This window comes from Clytia hemisphaerica, unplaced genomic scaffold (assembly GCF_902728285.1).
Source record: "Clytia hemisphaerica strain Z4C2 unplaced genomic scaffold, Clytia hemisphaerica genome assembly, whole genome shotgun sequence".
In the NCBI taxonomy this organism is placed as follows: domain Eukaryota; kingdom Metazoa; phylum Cnidaria; class Hydrozoa; order Leptothecata; family Clytiidae; genus Clytia; species Clytia hemisphaerica.
In genome coordinates, this window is record NW_027103262.1 from 777,097 (window position 1) to 799,869 (window position 22,773).

The 22,773-nt window shown below is 35.7% G+C and overlaps 2 protein-coding genes across 4 annotated transcripts in view; one reads left to right on the plus strand and one right to left on the minus strand.

Annotated features, from left to right (window-relative positions):
- The window catches only part of LOC136800098 (gamma-tubulin complex component 6-like), a 53,043-nt gene that overhangs the window by 2,628 nt on the left and 27,642 nt on the right, over positions 1-22,773 (minus strand). Inside the window, exons 13-26 of one of the 2 annotated variants that reach the window (XM_067056712.1) lie at positions 22,126-22,275; positions 18,788-18,869; positions 12,353-12,441; positions 11,513-11,616; positions 9,922-10,946; positions 9,511-9,798; positions 8,746-8,850; positions 7,569-7,814; positions 7,266-7,361; positions 6,410-6,563; positions 5,283-5,424; positions 4,173-4,332; positions 3,343-3,437; positions 519-649 (exon numbers count right to left, since the gene is read on the minus strand). In XM_067056712.1, the coding sequence (XP_066912813.1) occupies positions 519-649; positions 3,343-3,437; positions 4,173-4,332; positions 5,283-5,424; positions 6,410-6,563; positions 7,266-7,361; positions 7,569-7,814; positions 8,746-8,850; positions 9,511-9,798; positions 9,922-10,946; positions 11,513-11,616; positions 12,353-12,441; positions 18,788-18,869; positions 22,126-22,275 (2,867 nt within the window). The remainder of the gene's footprint in view (positions 1-518; positions 650-3,342; positions 3,438-4,172; positions 4,333-5,282; positions 5,425-6,409; positions 6,564-7,265; positions 7,362-7,568; positions 7,815-8,745; positions 8,851-9,510; positions 9,799-9,921; positions 10,947-11,512; positions 11,617-12,352; positions 12,442-18,787; positions 18,870-22,125; positions 22,276-22,773) is intronic. The other variant, XM_067056719.1, reaches the window with a different exon arrangement.
- Positions 13,596-17,526, plus strand: LOC136799963 (ficolin-1-like). Of its 2 annotated transcripts, none has more exons than XM_067056586.1 (4): positions 13,596-14,025; positions 14,927-15,173; positions 16,217-16,396; positions 16,613-17,526. In XM_067056586.1, the coding sequence occupies exons 1-4, from the start codon at positions 13,722-13,724 to the stop codon at positions 16,935-16,937; spliced, it is 1,056 nt and encodes a 351-aa protein (XP_066912687.1). In that variant the 5' UTR covers positions 13,596-13,721; the 3' UTR covers positions 16,938-17,526. The 2 variants fall into 2 exon arrangements, with proteins under 2 accessions (XP_066912687.1, XP_066912696.1); XM_067056595.1 differs by having other exon boundaries at positions 13,596-13,734.

The following is a 22,773-nucleotide window of genomic DNA, read 5'->3' on the forward strand; positions in this document are numbered from 1 at the left end:
TCTGCTGAAGGTTCTTGGATGTTTACGGGTGATGGTGAGATCGGAGTTTTGTAATTCAAATCAAGAGTTTATTATCTTGCGAAAGAAAGAAGAAATCTACAGTAGACTCTTGCTAATTCGAAGTTCTATTATCTGAATTTTTCTGAATTTGAATTAGATAATTGGCCCGGGGGTTCACCTTGACGGCCGACTGAGACGTGCCGCTGGGATTTGAAAAGTGAACCCTGTCAGATATGAATGTTGGAAAATTTAGGATATTGCCAGAACGAAATTTGAACATTTTCTAATCCCCCCCCTGGTATTAAATTGTTCAAAATAAACCCAAAGTCGACCTTGTCAGATACATATCTTGAAAATTAGTAAATTTGGGAATCTGTAGGATATCTTCAGAGCCTAAAAAAGGGACCCTGATCAGCGTCCCGTTTCCGTACCCAATTTTGCCTAAGGGCCCTTCCCCCGGGATAATTGGACTTTCCGGTCGAATTCGAATTAGCAAGAGTTAGCATACTGATACTCACCTAAAAAGTTGTAATTGTCTGAGTTGAGGTGAAGATGCAGCCCGCCGTGAATGACCCGCTTTTTTCAGGTTGACCCAAATCTCCTGCAAACTCCATCCTGCACGTTTCAAACGGATCAGAGATGAGAAAACCTGGATAAAACAACATAAAGAATAAATGTTAATAAGTATCAGTGTTGCAACTAGGTTTTTGTGAATACGGATGGAAACCAAGATCATACGGCCAGTTCAACCGAAAAGCCTCTTCCTGGCTAAATGGAATTGGTGAATTTGTTTCTGAGCTGAACAGACATTCGTCTACAGACGGAAATATTGAAACACTATGGAACGCCGTAGCTGCCTTATGTGATAAAATGTTCGATTATGCGATAAAGCATTCGATGAATCATTCGATTATGCGATAAATCATTCGATAAATCATTCGATGCGGTAAAATATGCGATAAAAATTTCGATTATGCGATAAATTATTCGATAAAAAATTCGATGCGATAAATTATTCGATAAAAAATTCGATGCAATAAATCATTCGATGCGATAAATCATTCGATACAAATTTCGATTATGTATGCGATAATTCATTCGATAAAAAATTCGATGCGATAAATTATTTGATAAAAAATTCGATGCGATAAATCATTCGATGCGATAAATCATTCGATAAAAAAATCGATTATGCGATAATTCATTCGATAAAAAATCCGATGCGATAAATTACTCGATAAAAAATTCGATGCGATAAACCATTCGATAAATTATTCGATGAATTGTCCGATCGGCCCTTACCCGATATTTATACTTTTAGTGGAAACGGCGCGTAATACACATACCTGAAGCAAAAAGTGGCATTTAAAAAAATATTTTGAGCCTTCCTGGGGGATAGTTGGCAATTTACAGTTAAAAATACTCTAAATGTGGCATTCTATGGTTCCGTTGCAAAATTCCATGATGGTGATATTCTTAGCGTATTCCTAACTTTTTGCCCAATTTCATCATGAATATTCGTATAATAAAGTATATTCTTATAAAGAAAAGCGTGTATCTGATTGTCCCATTTTTTTGAGTTCATTTTTTTCGACAGTTGAAAAAAGTCACCCTCGCGAGCCAGGGCCGACAAGCGATTCTGAGACGTAAAGAGGCCAGTGTTGTAAAATTGAAGGAATCGTTTATATCCTATCCCCCGTCAACACTTCTATCAATAGAGCGTAAGGGGGTCAGATAAGCCATGGGGTCGAGGATGGAAAAAAGTTTCATAAACTTTGAGGGCAATTTGACTTCGAACTAAACTAAACGGAACATAATTTACATAAAACTAAAATCTGTTTAATAATTGCCCTCAGAATTGATGATTGCCTTACTCTTTTGTGCTTAAATGCTTTAAATGCTTTAATTGTCTAAAATCACTTACTATGAATTTTCTCCCAGAGTACCAACCCCGCCTGCTTATTTCACCCATCCCTAAATTAAGCTCATAAGAGTATTGGATTTATTTGCCATAATTCTAAACTTAGTAAGATAGATCAATAAATCTGTTACGTGTTAGTGTTAGTTCTATCTTTTTCCGGACACCCTGTTTTTTTTGCCATAATCTGCCCTAATCAGCAGCACCCCCGGAATATCTACTTTTCGATCGATGGTTTCACCCTTCCGGAGCGCCGTTTCCACCAAAAGTATAAATATCGGGTAAGGGCCGATCGGATAATTCATCGAATAATTTATCGAATGGTTTATCGCATCGAATATTTTTATCGAATGATTTATCGCATCGAATTTTTTATCGAATAATTTATCGCATCGAATTCTTTATCGAATGAATTATCGCATAATCGAAATATTTATCGAATGATTTATCGCATCGAATTTTTTATCAAATAATTCATCGCATCGAATTTTTTATCGAATGAATTATCACATAATCGAAATTTTTATCGAATGATTTATCGCATCGAATGATTTATCGCATCGAATTTTTTATCAAATAATTTATCGCATAGATTTTATCCAATCGAAAATCGAACGCATCGGTATCGATATCGAATGAATTATCGCATATCGACCGAAGATTTATCGCCGAATGATTTCTTCGCATTTTTTATCGAATGATTTTCGCATCGAATTTTTTATCGAATAATTTATCACATAATCGAAATTTTTATCGCATATTTTATCGCATCGAATGATTTATCGAATGATTTATCGCACAATCGAATGATTTATCGAATGATTTATCGCATCGAATGATTTAACGAATGATTTATCGCATAATGAAATTATTTATCGAATGATTTATCGCATAATCGAATGATTTATCGAATGCTTTATCGCATAATGGAACATTTTATCACATAAGGCAGCTACGGCGTTCCATAAAACACTGTATTTGAAAGAAGACTTTAGAAAGACAACAAAAATCTTTTTTGACATGAAAAGTTTTCATGTTCCCCTTTTCAAAAGGAAAAACTTTTACAGAAAGGAAATTAAATTTTTTTCAGCGCAAAATTTATAGAGTTTAGTAAGAAAAATGGAGTTATTGCCAAAATAAATGGCTGTTAAATTATCCAAGTTACTTTATAATTTCGCAGAAGACAGACGAAACTTCTATTCACCTCATATCAAAACCAAACCAATCCGGCATCAAAGAATATATAGTTGACACTCTCTAATTCGACGTTCTACTGTTTGATACGTTCCATTATTCGATGATATTGAAAGCCACCGTCAACAAGAGACGACGCTCTATTATTCGATACGCTCCCATATTCGATGAAAAAAAATCCAACTCCACTTGAAAATCGAATTGAGAGCGTCGACAGTAAAAATAATTACCCTATTGTATTTGTTGATGCTATTTTCAGTGATAATAATATTACACGGCCAGGGGACCTGGTAACGAAGTTCCAAGAAATCCAAAACACCAACATCTAAAAGAACAATCAAATTAAAACTAGTAATCTAGAGAACTTTCAGTACAATTTTGGGACCATGTGCAGACGTTACGTTTCACATCGTTCCGAAACGAAACAATTAACACTGTGAGAGAACGTCAAAATCAAAACTTTAAAAAAGAAGACGTTACAAAGCGAACGGATCGAAACCACATCGAACATGCTCCACAACCGTACTCACCTATAACAATCCAAAAGTTCCCTTAACAATCAAAAGCGCCACCATCGCAAATTGTGGCTATATCACAGTACTATCCGAATTTTTAAGATTTCGGGGCTTTTGATTGTTAAGGGAACTTCTGGATTGTTATAGGTAAGTACGGTGTGTATATTCATCAAAACGAAGCTGCTCCGGTTTCTTGCTCTGAACATTCCGAAACCAATACAAACATTTCCTATATATATCGAAACGTCAAGGATGAACAAAAAAATTTAGTTTTTCGTCTTTACTTTTTTTTTTGAGAATAATCTGGCCCAGAAGAAAATTTTTTCAAACATTTCCTATCAGTAACAAAAACCACACCGATACGAAACCGTAACGTCTGAACATGGTCTCGATTTCGTACCCAGAGTCAATTGAACCACTTATTTACTGATAAACGTGATATAATCGTAAGCGCTATCAAAATCCGTACTGGGTTCAAGGTTGTAGTACTTGAATACCAAGTATTGTTTCTTAGAAGTCGAAAATGAACCCCATATTTCACTTACCAGAAGGGCGAAATATGTCTGGGATGTTCTTAAGAGCGAAAGTCAGTTGGTTTGAATATTCAATTCTTGAAGCGTAAAGAGACATCCGTAAAGCTTCGATAATAATGTTATTCAGGTGGATGGCATTACAGAAGTTCTGTGGCTTCATTCCACTGGCGATCTAAACAGAAAATATCAATAAAGTATTCGGTGGTAAAACAAAGGTTTTTCGTCTGAGACGGAAAATGGATTTTAAAGCTTTTTTCACATATATACGTAAAATTTTACTTAAGACCTTGAAGGGTGGGGAATTTCCCTAAGCTTACGTAGCGTTTTAAGGCCTTAAGTGGAGTTTAGTTACGTTCAAAAAGTTTTGAACGGAAAGAAAAGTCACGTAAGACCCTCTTAATCAACAAAAACTCTACATAGTGTCGGGGAAATTCCCAAAAGACAGCCTCACGAACGATTTTCCGTAATGTCTAATATAAAATTTTACTTGCATGTGAAAAAAGCTTAAACAGTAAATTAGCAAAGGAACTTTTGGTGAATTATGCAGAATTTGAGACGAAAAAACCTCTCTATACCGAGACGTAAATAAGTTTGATTAAGTATCTAATAGTTGAGAGGAAAGAAGAGTGTTTAGGGGCGATTAAATACCTGGTATACATTGATTTAAACGTTCAGTCATGATACCTAGTATCGTTAAAATTTCAAAAAGCTTATATTTTTACCGTTACAAATCTAAATTGTTATCGTAACACTGACACCATACCATTTATTTGAGATGATTTGCCAGACTTAAGGCCGGTCTCCATTTGCACGCGCTTCGATCGCACCTTTTCGAGCAAAGCTTCCACGCTATTGGTCAAAAGAAAAATTCCATTGCAACACATTTGGCGCGATCTGACGTAACGGTTGAAAAAAGTTGAAATGTGTTCAACTTTTTTTCCGAGCGCGAGCTTTATTTTTATGACGTAATCTTTTTTCCAAGCAAAAAGGATTGAAGCCAAAAAGTGCGATCGCAGCGCGCGCAAGTGAAGACCGGCCTTTAAAATATTCTGTAAACTTCTGTTTTCAAAGTTTATAAAAAATAATCAGACGGATAAAATTAAAGCTTAAAACCCAGGGTACCTTTTGAAATAGTTGACTGCAAAGCGCATGTCCGAATTCTCCATCTTCTAAGAGTAGAAACTTTCTGAACGCGTCAAAATGTGCTTCGATATGAAGATCGTGAAGAAAATATTGAACCACTGCTTTATTCACCAAGACGATTCTATAAGGAAAAAAATATACGGTGACGCTTTCTTACTCGACGCTCTAATATTCATACGATCCCTTATTCGATGAAAATCCAAACCGGGTGTGGGTACCTAGGCAAAAGGAGGGTATGGGTATGTGCCATCCTTCATAAGGGTCCTTTTTTGGAACTTCAAAATCCCACTAGGGGTAGTAAAAATCACATAATCTAATTCCAGTCCCCCTAAGGGTTGAAAAACAGCTCAATTTCATTTCATGACCCTCAAAAGCCCAAATTTCTATAAAATAGTCGTCCCAATAAGGGTCACAAAATTCACAAAAATTCGGTTTTTTTCTCCATTTAAGTCCCTCTAAGGGTCCGTTTTGGTCCCTATAAGGGCCCGACCGCCAAAAGTCGGGCGGCATGGATCCGGTATCCCGCAAAGCTGGTACCCCCGGGAAATCCAATTCCCCTTGAAAATCGAATTAGAGAGCGTCAAGTGCATTTAAAATTTTTTATTTTAATCCTATTTAGGTTATAATAACGGGCCGAATTATGAAATGAATCCTTCTTTTACCATTGTGAGGGTTTTTACGAGAAAGCATCATCTATCATCCATCATTTGCCATCCATCCAGCTAAAGCTTACATATTTTCCATGACTCCGACCCGCACGAGGAACACGAATTGGGCTTTTACAGAAAGAATTTGAATATGGGGGGGGGGGGTGGAGGATGTAACATTTTTTGGAAATTTACCCCCGGACATTGTGACTCTTAACCCCCCCCCGGACAGAAGGTCTAACCCCCGTACAAGCATCAATTGACCCCCTGGACATTCAAAATTACCGTCTGACAGAGCAATATAAGAGCAGAATAAAATGGAAGAGCCCATTTGTTCGAGTTAAGGAAATCTCGAGTTTACGAGTAAGGTTTATGAGGAATTTTTATTTGAAGGAACGAAAAAACTTGTAAAAGTTAAGGACACATTGAGACTACTGTATTCAAAATACAATCTCTTACTGTGATTGGATGGGACTGAGCAGTGATCGTTTCACAATAGTTTCCAACGGTAACTGTTCAATGACGTCAGCATTTTCATCTTCGTCTTGTTGGAATTGTAAAGGAATGTTGTTGTTGTTGTTCTCCCAAAATCGATAAGGGTGTGGATCTTTTTCTAGAAAAAAAAAATAACGATGGTTCGAACAAATTCATGATATACACCATTGCAATGTCTTCCACTGACCCAACAGCTGATAGGTTGAAAGTGACATATTGACTGATTTTACGTTACTTACAACCACTGACCTTTATATATCCCTTGACCAAGCTATATCCGCCATCTTTGATTGAAGGTTTTTGAAAGCTGGTACCCACGGTAAATCATTAGTGAACATGCGAAACTAGACCTAGCGCTCTCTCCGCGGGTACCAATTTCAAAAAAACTCTGATCATAATATTTTGCTTGGCCGGCATTGAGTAACTTGGTCCAGGGATATATAAAGGTCAGTGCTTACAACCAATCAGTTATTGGATCCATGATGTAATGTTAGAAGACATTGCAATGGTGCATGTCATGAATAGCAAGTGTCAAAAAATACATGCAGTTGACTCTCGCTAATTCGAACTCAAACGGGAAATGTAGTTTGTTCGAATTATCAGAAAATATTTTAAGATGGTTTCTCCTTGAAGGGAACTGGGACTCGAATTATAGAAAGATTTGAATAATAGAGGTTCAGATAAGCGAAAAGTCTACTGTATGAACGTTAATTTAACGTTATCTGGACGTTTTGAAGGTTAATTCAACATTATCTGGACGTTAAGAACTTTAAATGGACGTTATTTTGACGTTGAATGCTGACGTAGGCAACAACCATACCAATAATTTCGGTAAAGTCATCTTGGAAAGGTTCCACCATTAAATCCATCCATACATCTTCAGGACGCAAGGCTTTGATTTCACGTTCTTCTTTCACTGAAAATACAGACAATAGTAACCCAAAATGACGGCAGGGACAGATTAGGTAATGTTACCAAATGTGATGCGCGAATACATTGCAAGGGTGCATATCATGAATTGGAAAAATTCTTTTGTTGATTCTGCTGTGTCAGCATGAGACGCGCCTCTTTTCTATATCATAGAAAATATTTTTAATAGGCGCAGTATTAACGAGAGAAATACCTTTCTCCTCCGTAGTGGGATACATCATTTCTTTGATTCTGGTTGGTGGTTCAAAACCACGTGACTTTTTGATGACGTCATCAGAAGCATCCTCTCCATTGTTTGTTGCCTTTGGGTACAAAAGGTTTTGAACAACTGACGGATTTTCGAACTGTTTTATTTGATGTTGTTGTAGGGTTTTTCCTGTCGGAGAGTCTTTGGGATATAATAAGGATTTGGTTTCTGTTCCTTCGGCACCAGCGCTTCCTGGAAAGAATAATTGATTGGTAATATTTTATATAGTTGACTCGCTAATTTGAAGTCCAATTCATGATATGCACCATTGTAATGTCTTCCACGGACCCAACAGCTGATTGGTTGAAAGTAACGTATTGACTGATTTTACGTCACTTACAACCAATCAGTTATTGGGTCCGTGATGTAATGTCAGAAGACATTGTAATGGTGCATATCATGAATAATTCGCATCGTTCTGCAATTTCAACTAATTGTTAAAAATTCCCGCCAATCCAAAAACGAGAATTAATCGTTTCAACCCTTGCGCCCGAAGCTGCACAAAAAGGAAAGGTTTCGAAATTTCTTTGAACTTCTTTCAATCAAATTATACTTAAAAAAGGGGTTTTCAATAAAAATTAATTACAAACACTTTCAGTAATCAGAGAAGCTGTTTTTCTCTATTTCTATTCTTCCTCATTTCACAGGTCTCTCGTGAAATTAAAAATTCGAAATCCCAACAAGTAATCAAATTTATTGAACAAAGTTAGATGGAGAATAATGCTCGCTGTGGGATCTGTTTTTAAATATGGGTTTATGTAGAGATTGCCGTAATTATCCCTTCCCAAAATTGATGGAAAAGGTTTTTACAAATATCTTATGTAAAACATTAGATAGAACTACTCCTTCCCTACCCGAAGCAAAATAATCCGCCATTTTTAATAAGTAGACCAACTGGTCTACTACTGTGGTCTACTCAGTAAATATGGTGGATTATTCTGCTTCAACTACCGTTACAACCTCGTCCCCTTGTATCCTAGGCTTTATTTACGTTACTGATTGACGCAAGAGATTATCTAGCGCTATCAGTAAGCATCAAAAAGCTGATAATACTCAGGGAACGAGGTTGCTACCGTTTCTTAGAAAGACAGAAGAACTTTTAGCACTATATAAAAAGCATTACTGATGGACTTCCAGATGCCTTGCACGTCACCATCATCTTGATCATTCTTTAGATTTTGCCATACCGAACCTCCTTCGTGCACATCATCACCAGGATAAAGCAAACCTATGTACATTTAATTAAAGACAAAAAATGGGCTAGCCATACCGACTTGATGTTGATGTCCACAAAATAGATCTTTCCATATACCATTTCACGGTCGTAATGAATCATGAGTAATCAGGACTGATTATGCTCCCACAGTACCCGTTGGTGGGGACGCAAAAACATCCAAAAGTTTATACCAACAGAAAGTCGTTATGAGAGCGCCGTGGTCCTGATTACCCATGATTCCTTTAGACTTTGAAATGGCCTATCTGATGAAAAAAAGTCTGAATTTCAGACATCATATCAAATTACTAAATTTTCTGATGAAACTTTGAACCTCGTAGAGCCTGAACACTTTGAACACTTCAGATAGAAACGTTCTATTTTTATCATGGATCTGATAATCTTGTGTTCCTCTGTTAAGTTCCTCATTCTTATTTCCGTCCCTCTAAGCTCTACTTATAGCTGACGCTCTCCAATTCGAATTCTAAGGGTAATTTCATCGAATAAGGAAATGTAATGAGCACCGTTTATGAAAACTTCTCTTTGACGGTGACTTTTAATTATATAATAGGGCCTATCGAATAGTAGAGCGTCGAATAGTAGATCATCGAAATAGGAAAGCTTCAATTGCAGCTCAAATGATAAGCTACAGTTTCGAAACATATAATTTATTACCTTTGGTCTCACTGCCTTCGACATTCGAACTTTCACCAGTTGTCCTAGCAACAGAATCTGTCATGTTATCACCACTGACAACAGGATAAAGCAAACTTTTGGTATCTCGACCTTCAATTGAATGCATCCCTCTGGTGGATTGGAAAGTTTCAACATTCTCTTCGACGCCGTATAAAAGATTCTTCGTCTCAGCTCCATCCTCAATCTGTCTCTGATCAACTTGCATTTTCTCATAACTGTCATTAGTCGTTGATTGTTCAGGATAAATTAAAGACTTCGTGTAGGAGCCTTCTTGGCCTGTTTCATTGCTGATCTGTCCTGAAGTTGTCAGGATATATAAGAGACGTGCCTGACCTCTTCTCAAGATCATTAGAGAGTTCCCAGGGTAAATTAAAGACTTCGTGTAGGAGCCTTCTTGGCCTGCTTTCGATTGCTGATGATTAGGTGTTCCTCCCAGCGATGAAGTCGAATCGCCAGGATATATAAGAGACTTAGTAAAGCCTCCTTCTTGACCTGACCTCGATTGTTGCTTCCCAGTAGAATCAGTATCCGTAGAAGAGTCTCCAGGGTACATCAGAGATTTTGTGACTGATCCTTCTTCCCCAGCTCTTGAAAAATTTACCGACTCAGCCGCTTTATGCTCACCTACCGCATTCTCTGTAGTCGGATATAAAATATCTTTGGTTGTTTTCCCCTCTTGTGATGAATGACCCATCAAATCCCGTTTCTCAAAATCGGTAAAATCCGAATAAAACTGGTTTTGATAGGAAGACTTTGTAGGGAATGCAGTGTTCCCTTCTGGTGACTCAACTGGATAAAGGATACCCTTCGCTTCAGATACTGTTTGGTCACCTTTATAAAGAGTCTGTCTCTTGTTTTTAGACTCGTTCCTACTCATGTTTATATCGTCCCAAATAGCCTGCGAGCTATTATTAATTTCTAGCGAACTTGTATTGATATTATCCCAAATAGCCTGCGACATTTCTGCACTGTCCTCCTGACTGTCCTCCATTGTGGACTCAGTCTTGAGACTGGACCAAATCGAGCCTTTAGCAGAACTCTCATCGTCAGATTCGTTAATAGGGCTTTCCGATTGGTTTACATTATCCACGTGATCTAAACCAACCAATGGTTGTTGAGTTCCAGTTGTATTCCATTTTTTACGTTTATTCGTCGAGCGCTCTGATTGGTTGATGTTATCCACGTGATCTATATTATCCAATGGTTGGTCATCTTCAATATCAGTGACACCCCATGGATTCCGTTTTCTGCGTTCTTCTTCTTCAGCGACTTCTCTCTCTAAAAGTTGTTGATTTTGTAGGAAAAAATCTTTCCTCTTTTGTGATAAATTGTATCGTTCGATAATCCATTGAGCATGACGTTCTCGTTGTTCAGCCTTCTCAGTCAAGGCTTTATAGTAAGAGATAATTTCTTCCCTGAAAAAGAAGTATAATAAAGTGATTCAAGGAGCGGCCGTAGCATGAAGATAAAGCATTTAGTTACGGCGCGCAAGGTTGTAAGTTCAAACCTGAGCCAAGTCATACCAAAGTCATCCCAAAATGGTAATTGATGCCTCTCTGCTTGATGCTCAGCAATTAAAGAGATGGATCAAGGGTAAGTATGGTAAATCTTGAGAAAGGAGTGGCGTCCACCCTTACCTTCGGGTAGACATCTAAAGAAAGGCCTAGCCTTCTGGGTGGGGTCGCCCTCGACTGCGGTAGCAAACTTACTTACAAATTCAATGAATGTTCAAAGACATGCAAAATAAAATTCAAAATCTTGACTGAATTTCAGAGACTGTCTTACGAATCGTAATCTTTCAGTTAACCTTTCGAGTATCTTCCTATTTTTTACGCATGGGAAGCATCTCGGCCCCCCTTTAAATGTCAAAATTGACAAGTTCAGATTTCGATTGATTGCACAGTTTTTGATTAATCAAAAACTAGGCTAACACCACTGTGTATATGCATACGAGTGAAAGTGAAATGACCACGGTTTTTACCGCGCTTGAGCTCTCGCATGACTATCCTTGTCTTCTAGTCGAGCCACTTCATTCAAAAAAGCGTGGTCTTCTTCTAATTTCTGCTGACGTTGCATCTTACGATCCTGTGGAAAAGGAAAAACAAATCATTGTTCGGCCGGTATTTATGACATTCATGACATAATTATACGGTATGCCACTAAAGGAGGGTGTTTGCTAATTTATATTTTTTTTAAAATTTTAAATATATGTGAAGAAATAAGAATTTCTGTATATTCACTCAGGAGATTTGGGTGGCAGAGCAGCATATGTATTTCGTCCTTGTTGGGACTCGTCAGCAATGCGTACTGCACCCTGGCTGGCCAGATTGATTTAGCCAGCATCTCTAAACCACAAAATCACTTGTGGTTCAAACTGAGAGAAAAAGTGGACGGAAGGAAAATTCCCTACGGAATTCTTTATTGACTCCTTTGGAGCCAAGCTTTACATATTACTTTATATATTGCCAAATAGATTTTAAGATTTAAATTCATTTTTTCAAAGTTGAATAGGGGGAGTTTAAGCATCTACATCAAGCGGGTTGCCAGGGGGTAGTATCCTCACACGATATCAGCTTCTATTTGTTGTAAGGTTGGAGGGGGGTTCCACGCCTCAAACAGGAGGCTTCTCAACATAAAAAGTAAAGGGTTTGAAATAACGGTCAAATTGCTCCTAGTCTGACCTAAAAATCATAATTTCCAAGCTAAAGCTAAACATTGATCAGATATTTGGTTCGACCCAGTTGAAATCATTATTTCGATCCTTCAAAGTAAGCATTGAAAGAAATCTACTCCATCAAAAGAGAATTGATTGTTAATTTACCTCGACAGCTTGTTGGAATTGTATTTGTAGCTCCTTTAGTTCTTTGTTCTTCTTTTCTTGAATGGCTATCTTGATTTCATCTTCCATCTCTAAACATAAAGAAAGATTCAGATTCAGATTCATGGAAAATCAACTACGATCCAGTGTAGCAACTACCTTTGGTGAATCTGGACAGAAACTTTAAAATTACACAAAAAGTTTACGAAAATGTCGTCCTTGGAACGTCTAAAATCCGCCTTCAAGCGTCCTCCGTATTCAGCTTTCCTACCATTTATTATTAATGCCATATAGCTAGACTACTCCAATCCTAATCTATCATTACTTATTAGTTGTCCGCTTCGTATCAGTTTGAACCAAAGTGGAATATTTTTGAGATTGGATCCTAAGGTCCCCCTAATGCTTAAGTCTTATGTTAAAACTCTAAGTAACTTTGAGCAGTTAAACATGATTTTTCGTTCTAGAATTTTGCAGGGAATCCCCCTCTTTCTCCTTTTCGTTCTACGCAACCGTGTCAACCAAAGCAGACCTTATTTTCGAGTAGATCCTGATTACCCCACGCACGAACTGCATTTGCAGATGATCAGTCCCATTGGCAAATACCGTGAATCGAAATTTTAGTTGGCTTGAAGACGTGATAAGGCAAAAAATTTCAGGCGTGATGTGTATTATTTTTCGTCAACCCACTTTTGGATAGATCATTGCAAAGAATATACATTACAGCTATTAACCCTTAGCGACGCGGTCAGCTTGTGAGAAGATTGGTAACGAAAATATAAGGAAAATTATTTTCGATGACGGTATCGAAAACACAAGTGAAGGAGTGCTCTTGTGAAAAATGTAAGATACCGTTGCCTTGCATTTAAGCAAAAAAGTAGCGTCGATATAATTAAACTATTCAAATGCTAAAAAAAGGTTGCACTCCACCCGAGAGCTTCGGGAAAATAGTTTTTTCATTAAAAATTTACATTTCAAATTTTACCGAAGAAGTTTTTTTCCAAAAATAAAGAATAGCCTTTACAAATGAAATCAAACAATATTTCACAGCAACAAGGATAAGTTATGAAACGATGTTACTAGAGTTCTTTTTTGCAGGGGGGTAAATTGAATTCGAAAGTTTTTTGGACCGTCAAAAACTAAATACTCAAAATAAGATGTTTCTGCGGATACTTATTAATAATAAAAATCTGATACAAAATAAAGTACCAAAACATCTCAATGACAATTCAAGAACCAAATATTCTGATATAAATATTTTTTGGAAACAGTGCGAAATTTTAAGGGAACGAATGTTTACAACGGTGAATATTGTTTTTTTCATGAATTTAATAAAATAACATTTCAGTAAGAACTGAAATTTCTGGTGTTCCAGATGACCTTAAAAGGTATATTCAACATCGCATTTAGTTGTTTGTTTTTCAACTATTTCATCCAAGCATCTCATTACGTAACCAAACCTCTTAAAGATGTTCAACTGCGAGAAGAGGATTCGCAAAGCATTGATGCCAGGTCACCAACAGAATGTATTTTGAAATGTCAAAACCAATTGAAAAAGAAAGGGTTTTACACTAAGGATAATGCATGCTACTGTACGAATGGAACTATTATAGAATCAACAACTGGGCAAAATAACAGTGGTCTGGATGGAAACCTTTTTTTAGAGCGCGAAATCAAAGGTAAGATAACCCTTTAAACTCTCTGAAAGACGAATATTGAAATATCAAACAAACCTCAAAATATTGGTCACAGCTTCCACTGACGTCATATGGGACACCTTAAGGGAACTACATTTCGCGGGGACAAACTTTCGAGGGGACTAATTTTCGCGGAACTAATTTTCGCGCTATTTGGGTGTCTCTTCTAAAAAACCCTTAGGAATTCGTGGTAGCTCAGTTTTTCCGTTCCTGTACCGGTAGGTCTGGACCTAGAATTTCCGCAATTCATGCCGACCTGTTTTTGACGCCACCCGAGGTACAGATTAGCCGAGCTTTTTCAAATTTCATCATGCAAAATTCTTTTCGAGATATCTCCGAAAAAATACGAACTGTGTACGCTTTTTGCTTACTACTACTAATTGATTCAACACTTGAACAGAGGTGAAAAAAAAATGATTGTAAAAACATTCTCCCCATCACCAAATACAACGTTCATTATACTATCAATATACGGGTATTTACCATCCTTAGGGGTGTCTTTTCATACCTTCAAAATCCCGCTAAGGGTCGTAATAATTATAAAATCTAATTTCACTCTTCCTAAGGATTATGAAAAGTATTTTCTTTAGTTATACCCGGTAAAATACCGATTTTCAAACTACTCATCGCTCAACAAAAAAACTTTTATATGGGAAGCATAGAGGTCTACCATTCACATTACGAAAATTCCCGATATGGGTTCAATTTTTTACTTACAGAAATTTCTCATGTTTTGTTAAGTTACGTAACATCTGCCATTATGGAAGCGAACGTTCGATTTGCGTAGGGGATCACCTCTACAGATTCGAACGTTTTATTTCATCATGGTGGAAATAAGGTTACTAAACAGCACTCTTTCTTATTAATCAATCTCTTTTGCCAGGTTTCAAATCTTGCAACGATGTCTTCAATTCTGGTATAACCGAGAATGGATTTTATGACATTGAAGTTGATGGTGGGGTAAAAATATCAAAAGAATGTCATTTCGATAAACGTGATTGTCAAGCTTGGAGAGATGATGACTATTTCTTAACTGGTTCTTATGAGATTTTCATTCCTGGATTGGGTCTCAAGAATGTGAGATGTGAAATGGATAATCTAGGAAAGGGTTGGATTTCTATACAACACAGGTAAAGTTTAATCTATTCCATTGAGTTCAAAGCCCGAAGGGCGACTAATTCAGACATAGTAGAAATAAATAAAGAAGCGACGAGGCGAAAGATAGGTTTGATCGATCAAATTGCCGGCACCGAACTATGGTCTACTTATCAAAGATGGCTGATTATTTTGATTCAGCTAATGATGGTGTAACTATATCTAGTGTTTTCCATAAGATATCTGTGCTAAAAATGGCTCAATACCAGACTGATTTTGTTCAGAAAAGTGATTGAAAATATGTTATTACATGACTCATATTTTATGCTCGTTATGTCAGAGCCTTGAAATATACACTTATTTATGCTAAATTTTCCAAAAAACAAAATTTTATGCTATTTAATACCGAGTATGACCCCTGCGACCTGGTGTTTGCGTTAAAACCATGATGTTCATGCATTTCAGACGGACAAAAATGACGGGCTTTGAACTCAATGGCTATTATCACTACCATCTGGTTAATAGTGGTACTGTAATAGTAATCGGCTTCGCCTCGTTGAATATTACATCACCTCGGGTTAATTAATCTCAATAACCAACTTTTACCTATTGAATATCTGCTTAATATCCGATATTAAAAATATCCGACAGTGTCTTTTGCTTATTGTTAACCAGTTACTTTTTCAAAGCGAGCTACACGGCTTTTTGCGCAATGCTATTGTTTCTTTTTGCATGACGACGGGCCTACACTGTCCAGAGTTGGCTGTCGTTAGGAAAATTCATTGTGACGCCACTTTTTAAAGGAAATTGAACAATGCATTGACATCATTTCTCTCATTTTTTATTTCTGATATCAGAAATTATAACAATTTTTGATCTCTTTTCGCTTATTTTTTTCGCTTTATCTCGCTATTTTTCCTGGATAAAGCGCTGAAAATCAATCGAAGCTGAATGAAACGGTTAACAAATACAATAATGACCGGGATGTACTGAGAATATTTATATTATTTCAGCACTCCCCCCCCCCAAAAAAAAAGACCGCTTGAGAATATTACAATTCTGTGAAATATTTTGTTAGATTTGATGGTTCAGTTGATTTCCATCGTTCATGGGAAGAATATAAGAATGGATTTGGAGACGTTAATGGAGAATTTTGGCTTGGTAATGAAGTTCTACATCAATTGACGAAAGAAGATAATGATACATTTCAATGGGTTTTTAAAGCGACAGCTTTCGATGGTGTTATTCAAGAGTCAAGGTAAAAAAAGGATAAAACAATGCATGTAAACCTAATCACCTTAAACCTAGGTCTGGTCTTTTTGGCTCAAGCTGAACTGTTTTTAATCATTTGAAATTCTCAGGCTATGAATGAATGTTTTTAAAATATTTTAAAATTGAAGTAAATATTAAAACATTAATAACTTAACAGAATTAAAAAGCTCTAATAATGTGCTCTGGTCTTTTTTTTCTTTAGTTATGGCGGTTTTTCGATTGGCAGCGAGGGCACGAACTACCTCTTGACTATAGGATCACTTACAAATGGAATGAACTCGATCTTTGGCAACGTGGAATTCACAACCTACGATCGAGATAACGATTCGGCGTCGTTTAATTGCGCTTTTAAGTCAGCTACATACAAAAATGGCGGTTTTTGGTACTCAACTTGTGAAGCGCTTCAACCGAATGGAGAGTACAGTGACAGTCAATTTTCTGCTTACCAAAAAAATATTTTTTGGTATAATTTCCGTGGATATATGGAATCCATGAAAGAAACATTAATGATGATTAGAAAGACATAATGCTTCTTATCCCCCCCCCCCAGGATGAGGGTGTGTCAAGAAAGGTCATTTGTAAGATTGAAATTTATTTGTTTTGTACTTTACGTTTTTTTTTTTTTTTTGGGGGGGGGGGCTGTTATTTTAGTCTTTGCTCGTTCCGCAACCCCTTTCATGTTGATTTATTTAATTATAGATTTATTCAACTATTGATTTATTTAACTATTGATTTATTTAACTATTGATTTATTCAACTATTGATTTATTTAACTATTGATTTATTCAACTATTGATTTATTCAACTATTGATTTATTTAACTATTGATTTATTCAACTATTGATTTATTCAACTATTGATTTATTGAACTATTGATTTATTTAACTATTGATTTATTTAACTATTGATTTATTTAACTATTGATTTATTTAACTATTGATTTATTCAACTATTGATTTATTCAACTATTGATTTATTCAACTATTGATTTATTCAACTATTGATTTATTTAACTATTGATTTATTTAACTATTGATTTATTCAACTATTGATTTATTTAACTATTGATTTATTCAACTATTGATTTATTTAACTATTGATTTATTCAACTATTGATTTATTAACTATTGGATTTATTCAACTATTGATTTATTCAACTATTGATTTATTCAACTTTATTTATTGATTTATTAACTATTGATTTATTTAACTATTGATTTATTTAACTATTGATTTATTTAACTATTGATTTATTTAACTATTGATTTATTCAACTATTGATTTATTCAACTATTGATTTGTTTAACTATTGATTTGTTTAACTATTTATTAAAGGAAGAAATTTTCACGGAAAGAAAATTTGGCGGATTTGGCGGATTTAGCTAAAATCCGCCAAATGAAGTTCCCGCCAAAATTTAATTTATTTCATGCATTCCCCGAATTCGTGCTATTTCAGGCCTTAAAACGGTTTTTTGGTCATTCAATAACGATATTTGGCCAAAAATATCCTTTCACCGCCAAATTAAATTCCCACCAAATTAAATTCCCGCCAAATTTAATTCCTTCCAAAATTTCTTCCTTTAAGGTAACAGTAAACATATTTATATCAACAATTTCTTTCTTTAAATAATATATTGTAAATAATTTTTTCTTTTACTAAGAATATTTCTTAGCTCACCGCAGTTTTTGTAATTCAAAATGACAGAACTGTCAATAACAGTCAACTTTTTTGACTTCCAATTTTATTACCTACGTCCCTAAATTATGATGTTATATTTGATTACATTATTAGGAACAAATAGATAGGAGTAGAAATGATTTTTGGTCATCGATATCGATTGATGTTTAGAAAGCCAGAAAGTCAGGAAAATTACGAACTATGAAAGTCGGCTATTACAAAATTTAATTATGCAAGGTTAAGGCAAAAATATAAAAAAAGTGCTTGTTTAAGTTAAAACTCAAAAGTTAATCAAAATCAACTTGAGGACGTTCATGTAAAAAAACACTTTATTAAACACTTATTATTATAAGAATAAGCAATATAAGAACAAATAAGGCTTCGTTCGATGACCAAAATTTAAAGAAAACAGTTAAGAACATTTAAAAACTTCGCCTAACTCCAAACACCCAATTTCTCGGAAGAATGAACCAAAATACTCGCAAAATAGTGAAATTAAGAACATACCCTATGGGCACGCAACGTCTTGTAGACATTCAATGGACGGCTTTAAGACCTTTGGACGTCTTAGAAACGTATATTAGACGGTCCAAAAAACCTTTGTGCCCATTGGGTATGTTTAGGCTTAAAACTCAAAAAGTTAATCAACATCCGAAGGCTACAACGCGAGGACGTTCTTGTACAAAAAAGCACACTTACCTTTGATTTCATTAAGGGCTGTTTCCGTAGTTTCTTTGGCTGCCCGGAGTCTTTCCTTCCAATCTTCTTCTTCTTCTAACAGCTAATGAAAAAGAAACTCAAATTAATACACAAATCAACCTAGACGATGCCATCGTCCGTTTAGAGGGTCAGTAAACGCGGGAAAATATATATGCACAGTCAGGGCGTCAGGGCGGTTTACGGGAAAAATAGTGGCGGTAGAGTTTTGGAACAAACACTGTAAACAGCTCCGCCCCGAACTAAACTCGTTTTCAAATTTATCCCGCTTCCTGAATTATTCCCTTTTTTCAGTGATAATGTGTAGACGATCTTCTACTATCAACCGTTAACGGCTCAATTAGCTTTTTTAAGAGGCTGGTGATGAAAACCTTTTTTACCGGGCGCACGGTATTTTAAGCTATCCTTAAAACAAACAAAGCAAATTCCCGCCAAAATTTGATTTCATGTAATTTCCCTGAGATCTGCTGTGGAGTACAAACTATTTTTAGCTTTCAAAAAGCGTAACTATATTTAGGTTCGTTTTTCACCTCAATAGTAGAGGTATCTTACATTTTTCACAAGAACGCTCCTAACTTGTATTTTTGATACCATCGTCAGAAAATTAATTTTTCTTTTTTTCGCTACCCGTCTCCTCAAAAGCTGGCCGCGCCGATGAGGGAAGATACATGTATACCGGGTGACCCACGAAAAAGTTCAGACGTTTCCCGACATCTTGAGGCCGAACAGATGTCCCAAAGTGCTTGGAGTTTTGATGTTTAGAAAGTAGATATCCTAACTATCTTAAAATTTGAGCTATCACTTTTTAAATTTGACCAACTTGTTCTCTACTTATGAGCTTTTGAAGTCAAAATTCCCAAATGGAAAGTGTAAAAAACACGTAAAAAAGAGGTATTAAATTTATGCAATTAATTAGAAAATCACTTACAAATTGACTTATTTAACGAGTTTTATGACATTAATAATTAATAAAAACACCTTTAAAAGTAATTTTTGTTTAAAACAAGACTAGCTTTTATAAAAATTGGCGCTTTTGTAGATTTTTCAGATTTTTTTCAAAAACTGTATATCAAAAACGTCTAAAGATACCAAATTTGATACCCTTTTTTACGTGTTTTTTACACTTTCCGGAAAGTGAATTTTGCTCAACGGAAAAAAGGATAGAGAAAAAGGTTTCGAGATATTTCATATTTGAGCGCGGATGAATTTTTCGCTGGCTTCACTTACAACAATAAATATCAGTAATTCTTCCGTGAAAGCTTTTGCAAGTGTGACCACGAATTTTTGTTTTGATTCGGCTTTTTTCACGTTTGGACGCTTTTGGGTCAGTAATTTCCTTTTCAATATCGCGATGAGCGTGCATTGAACTGGTGGTACTCAACATAAGGCTTTTGAATGGACCTGCTGCCAATGTATTGGTCATGAATGTGTTTCACTCACTATGCACATTCTGAAGAAGTATTGAAAAAGGTAACTTAATAATTCTTTTTAACTTTTAGAGGTTTTCCCACGTTCAAACTTGAGAATTATGCACTGTCAGACTGTGACTGTTGATTTGATTTGAGACCCCCTTGTCCATGTGTAATGGCTTTCACTACTGTATTGAGCGATTGAGCTGAAGGCAAGTTCTTATGTAGACTAGAGGTATGTCTGCTCCCAGGAGAGCCCTCTGCTTTTTTATCTGAAAAAACAGCTGCATGTTCCTCAATCCATACTCTATCCCATCAATAAACAACTGTGTTTTTTATGTTCACCTATCCCATCAATGGATATACATAATAATCGATATATAACACTGTTTACCATGGATGACTAATCAAACCGATTAACCAATCGATCGATTCGGATAATTAATACGTAATTGATAACTGTTACCAATGGTAATGGATGACCAATCGATTGATCTCAGATAATCGATAGGTTATCGCAGTATCGCACCTATTTATTCTGAAATCTTGAGTATATCTATCATGATCTTTGATTGTTTTTTTTTTTTCATTCAGGCAATCAAGCCTGCCTTGGAATTCTGATTATCGATTGTCTATCGATTATTGGAATTAATCGATATACAATCAATTGGTCAACATGAATTGGAAAAAGTTACAGATTGTATCGATTGGGAGAGTCTGGTTTAACACACACTCTCCCATTCAATACACTGATAACTCTTTCCATTTGGGAATTTTGACTTTAAAATCTCATAAGTAGAGAACAAATTGGTCAAATTTAAAAAGTGATAGCTCAAATTTTAAGTTAGGATATCTACTTTCTAAATATCTAAACTCCAAGCACTTTGGGACATTTGTTCGGCCTCAAGACGTCGAGAAACGTCTGAACTTTTTCGTGGGTCACCCGGTATTATCAGATCAAAATGAACACCGTTAAATTGAACCTCGTATTTTACAATACAAGGTAAAATGTCACTAAATCTTGATTTGAAGTAAAAGTTCATATCCACTTTTTTTATAAGAACAAACTATATAAGAACATAAGGCTTCAAAAGCCAAAATATTAAGAACAAGTTACGATCATTTTAAGACTTTGTGGACTACAAAACACCCAATTTCTTAAGAAAATGGACAAAAATGCTCAGAGAATGTCCAAAATAAGAATATGTTAAGAACATATTTAGGCTTGAAACTCAAAAAGTTAGGAACATTATAAAGGCTTCAAAATTTTTGGATGTTCTTATAAAAAAAGAAACGTGTATGGAGAATAATCTCTATTTTCACTAGAGCACATTATATTGTGGGAACATTTCTAAGAGACATTGAGCGTCTTAGAGGGCAACCAACCCAGGCATTCACCGTGTAGCAATGATTTCTATTCAAAAACAATAACATTATAATTAATGGCGGGGGTTTTATTGTTAATCTGAAACAAAATGAAAGTTATAAACGGTGGTCAATGTAACATTTTTGGAATTTGAAAAAAAAACAGTTGCTTTTACTGTGGACCTGTACGGACGGGCTTGTAGCAACTTGAAATAAAAACAGGTTTAGAAAATGATAGCGGTCACTGTATTCCAAATCATACCTTGGTATCAAAAACTCATTCCCTCACCATTCGTCCAGGTTTTTTATAAGAACAAACTATATAAGAACATAAGCTTCAAAGGCAAAAATATTAAAAACAATTTTAAGAGCATTTTAAGCCTTCGCGGACTCCAATACATTAAATTTCTAAGGGAATCACACAAAAATACTCACAGGTGAAAATAAGAACATTTTTTGGCTTATAACTCAGAAAGTTAAGAATATCCGAAGGATTCAAAGATTTTGGATGTTCTTATAAAAAACTTATCCAATAAACGAACTAACCTTTCTCTGTTTGTCTTCTTCATACTTCCTTTCAGCATTTGCAATTTTTGCCAAATAGCTTCTATTCTCTCGTGAGAGATCCTCTAGCCTCTTAGACGAAAAGGTGATGGCTAGCCTGGGTGGTTTGATAGTACTATCGAATAGATGATGCTGAAATCAGAAATTGTAATTCCAGTTAATAATTAAAATACACGCTTTTTTATAAGATGAATTTTATAAGAACACGAGGCTGAAATTTGCCAAAACCTAAGAAAATTTGATTTTAACAGACTTTTAACCGATTTAAACCCACTTTTATGAACTAAGAACAGTTAAGCCTTGAGACTTAAAACAATTAAGAACAGCTCTCGGCGTGAGCCTAAATTCAATCGTCCTTATAAAAATATCGTGTACAGTTTAATCCACAAGGTAGCACTCTCAGCTCATGTGACTGGTGAAAAACGTGTACCTTATCGGGGAAAAAAATGTGTTTTGAGGGGGTGACGAAATTTTTTCCCGACGAAATATTTCCCCGACATTTTATCACCCGACCAAAACTTGTACCCGATTTTTTTATCCCCGACCAAAACATTTAAAGCCGAAATTTTATACCGCAACCAAAATTCAAATCTATTTTTTTACACCTTTGTTTGCCGAAATTAGTGCTTT

What these genes read in the sequence shown, in the direction of transcription:
- LOC136799963 (XM_067056586.1), top strand. Translation starts at nt 13,722, where the DNA reads ATGACCTTAAAAGGTATATTCAACATCGCATTTAGTTGTTTGTTTTTC. An exon ending in TGGATTTCTATACAACACAG is followed by an intron (nt 15,174 to 16,216) that starts GTAAAGTTTAAT and finishes ATATTTTGTTAG; the next exon opens with ATTTGATGGTTCAGTTGATT. An exon ending in GGTGTTATTCAAGAGTCAAG is followed by an intron (nt 16,397 to 16,612) that starts GTAAAAAAAGGA and finishes TTTTTTCTTTAG; the next exon opens with TTATGGCGGTTTTTCGATTG.